The 3,724-nt window shown below is 36.0% G+C and overlaps 1 protein-coding gene across 1 annotated transcript in view; it reads left to right on the forward strand.

Moving 5' to 3' along the window:
• Window positions 1–1,332, forward strand: part of LOC108691097 (homeobox protein orthopedia-like) — a 44,852-nt gene extending 43,520 nt beyond the window's left edge. The window contains exon 6 of the mRNA XM_018198736.1: window positions 989–1,332. Coding sequence (XP_018054225.1) covers window positions 989–1,332 — 344 coding nt within the window. The remainder of the gene's footprint in view (window positions 1–988) is intronic.
• Window positions 1,333–3,724: the final 2,392 nt, after the last annotated feature.

Consider the following 3,724-nt stretch of genomic DNA (forward strand, 5'->3'; position numbering starts at 1 on the left):
AAAGATACTGCAAAAGAAATCTGATTGGATTAATTGTAATTCTGATTGGAAATGGACGAATCTCAGAATTTTCTTAAATTAAATTAAGTTAAATCTATTAGTTAATCTTAAAATCTTAAGTTAAATCTATTACAATTCTAGTTGAGGTAACCAGAATTTCGATTAATATAATTTAATTCATCCATTTTCAACCAGATATTTTCTCAATTTGCAAAATTTGCTTTTGATGTGCTTGGAATTTCTTCATTGAATACAGAGAATGAATATCAAATACAAAAAAGTTTTGTCACAAAGTTTGGTGCCTATCAAATTATTAGTATAACATATGTAAACAAAAACTCAACAATAGTATTAATTATTATGAAACATACTAAATAAAAATTAATATTTAAAACGACCACATTTAGCTTTGATACAAATTTTAAGACGCTTCGGAAATACATCTATGATGACTGTGCATCCTTCCATGAATAAATTCTCCTAGGTAACCAATAGAGCAGTCTCCAGTTCACCACAATCGATGAAAATTTTATGGTGCAAAATATTTTTGATATTTAATAAGATGTTACTATAATACTTAGCAATTTATTTTTTTTCTAAATATATATACGTTACTACTCAAATAGCTAAAGCTTATTAATTGTTATTTTGATGTCAAAGTGGTGACAAATAACGTCAGCTTGCTACCTGTATTTAATAAACACAAAATTTTGTGGCTAAACTTTTTTGTAATCCTGTATAAGTTATATTATTGCTCTATATTATTCATTTGTTGGTCCATTTTCTATTTATTATTTATTTATAAATATAATTATTGTTATTAACATTAGCAGTAGCTATAAAAATGGAGTTCTTCATAATAATCATAATTTTTTACCAATTGCAATTACAGTTACAAGTACCAAATACTTTTTTCTCAATATAATTTTTAAACACTTGATAATTGAGAGTTACAAAGAAAATATTAATCCGATTCTCTTCTATTCAGGTGGTGTTCACGTATCAGCGTCCCGGGGTTCGCCACCAGTGGGTTCCTCGGTGGGTGGTCAAGCCGGGATGGGCTCAGGTTTGAACTGCGGTCAGGGTTCTCCGGGCACGACTTCCGGTACCGGTGGCAGCGGCAGCGGCGGTACTGGAGGTGGCGGCGTTTCCTGCGTGGCCGACGTGAGCACGAACGAAGGATCGGATTGGAGAGGCGCCCACAGCATCGCGGCGCTCAGGCGTCGCGCCTCGGACGCCTCGCAACAGTACAGTCCACAGCCGCCGCCGCCAGGACCACCTCAGTATACCCATGATATGGAGTACAGTCCTGTTTATCAAGGCGTCGTCTGAACCGTCTCTTTGACGTTCGGTATCCACGGAGGAAAAACTGCCGGCCGGTAGAAGCTTACCATAATCCATGGAACGAGTACTCCTCTCTGTTCTGTCGACGGCAATCGCAAGATCGACTGCGTTTGATTCTGCAGAAGAGCAAGAGCGCAGAGCAAGCGCGATCGAAGAGATTTATCTAGTTGACTATCGTAAATTTAAAGGTTAAACAAATGTGGTGCGAGGTCAAGATCGACGATATTAGAACGATTCAAATTTGATGGAGGTCCAAAATCGTTTATCCCTTTGAATTTAAATTAAAGCCAATGAGGCAATAGCAATTAATAATGACGAAATTAGAATGATTAGATAATTTCGGATGTTTAGCGAAGCGGTAATGATTCGGTGATTACAAAAATTTAACGCAGCGCGCAGTATTTCTATCATTTTTTTACGTAAACTTTATTTAAAAAAAAAACAAATATCAGTTGCTTTATTTCCAAAAGAAACAAATATCAATTATATAGAGAATCCACGAAAGGAGTACTCTTCTATAAATTAGCGCTGAGGGTAAAATCAGGGTAGAGGATCGAAATTGCTGGCATTATCGACAGGGACAATTTGCGCAATATAGATTCTCATTATCATAGCCTTCCCAGGACCATTGTGACACATAACGTAGATTACAGTTTCTGCAAATGTGTCCTACTGATGCTAATACCGGGCCAACCATCGACTTGACGCCATAACTGTAAAGAAGAATTGATGTATATGACGGAGTTGTAGCAATTAAAATTGCACGTTCAAGATTTCCTAATAGGGAATTAACGGGTAAATATTTCCAACATGTAGTGTCTAGTCAAATAGCAACGTCTTAAATAGCAACAGGCGTAAGCGTTATATGATATTTTGCGGAGAAAATTGAATCATTGGCATAAACTATTTTTTAGCTGCGCAAATCATTGATATTAGTGAGATTTTCTATTCAAACAATTCGCGAAAAGCTAATAAGTTTTATTTCTAAATAGATTTTCAATTTTTTACACAGCGGTCGATATTCGATAAAACGAAAATGGATTTTGCTCAGTATCGTTAAAAATTTATCCTAATCATGACAGCTCTAAATATTTAATAACAGTAATAACTGATATTTTTTGTAGGACCAATTTCATTGTAAAATCCAAGCATTTGATTACTATATATCCGCTGCAATTATTATGAGTCCAAGTATTTCCGAATATCAATGATTAAAATATGATCCGTCATAGTATTGCAGCTTTTTACGAGCGATGAAACACTTTGTCCTAGTAATTACAAAGAGCTGTCGATAAAGGAAGGAACGAATTGTGATTTGTGCAGATTAATGAATTTTGTGACGTGAAGTTTTAAAAGAAGAAAATTACCGTAAACTAATACAACTACTAATACTCCGCAAACTCTTGGGTTGGCGCTGTGCGCTGGTAAAAGGAATCGGGTGGCTTTCACGAATATATTAATATAATTACGTCCAAGTCGGACGTTCGATTGGCTCCATGTATCTGTAATTTATCTTCTTCCGAATGAAATCGCTGAAGTAATTTAATTCGATTATCATACTGCGCGAGGGCAGGGATTTGTCGCGGCTATAATGCAGTCGTTAAACTCTGGTCGTTTTGCCCTCGTTAGAAGCATTTCGAGTGTCTGCGCTCGCGCTAAAGAAATGTCGATGAGATTAAGGCCTCGCTAATTGTAAATTATTTAACTGCATTTCCGATGAGTGTGACAAACTGATTAGGGCGTGGGTTTCCGTCACGTAATTCTTATTTACACTTATTTCTTCTCCCACGGGAATTGCACTTCCTACACGATGAAACGCAGGGAAAAAAATGCACATTGTATTTTCGAGTCATGGAGGTCAATGCGGAAGACATGGCGAGGTGCAATGAGATGTATACGACAAGTTATCTTAGTATTACGTATATACGACATTGTGTAAATATAGTAAAAATATTGACGTGATAGGGTATATTATTATTGTATCAATACTGCAATTACCATTGCTCGCAATTGCGACGGAGCTATCGATCGCTCTTATTTGTAGGCCGTTTGACCTGCAACGCGTCGTAATTATTTCTGAGACTGTGCATGCAGAGGTTTGTAGTTTTCCTGTTTCGAAAACGGTATTTTTAAAAATGAAATAAAATTTTGGTGTTTACATTCGAATGACAGAGTTTTCCGAAAAACGTTTTTCTAAGTTTCTAAGAGTCGCGATAGGATCCTTGCATCACGTATTTGTGCTTGCATACAAACAGTCGAGAAAGAATGTCTGTTTGAAAAAATAATTTTTTATCCTTTGTATGACGGGAGAAATGGGAATTGGTCTTAAAATGATCTTAAACGATGAAACTTTTTATCGCGTTAATAACGATTGAAAACT

This window comes from Atta colombica, unplaced genomic scaffold (assembly GCF_001594045.1).
Source record: "Atta colombica isolate Treedump-2 unplaced genomic scaffold, Acol1.0 scaffold39, whole genome shotgun sequence".
Lineage (NCBI taxonomy): Eukaryota > Metazoa > Arthropoda > Insecta > Hymenoptera > Formicidae > Atta > Atta colombica.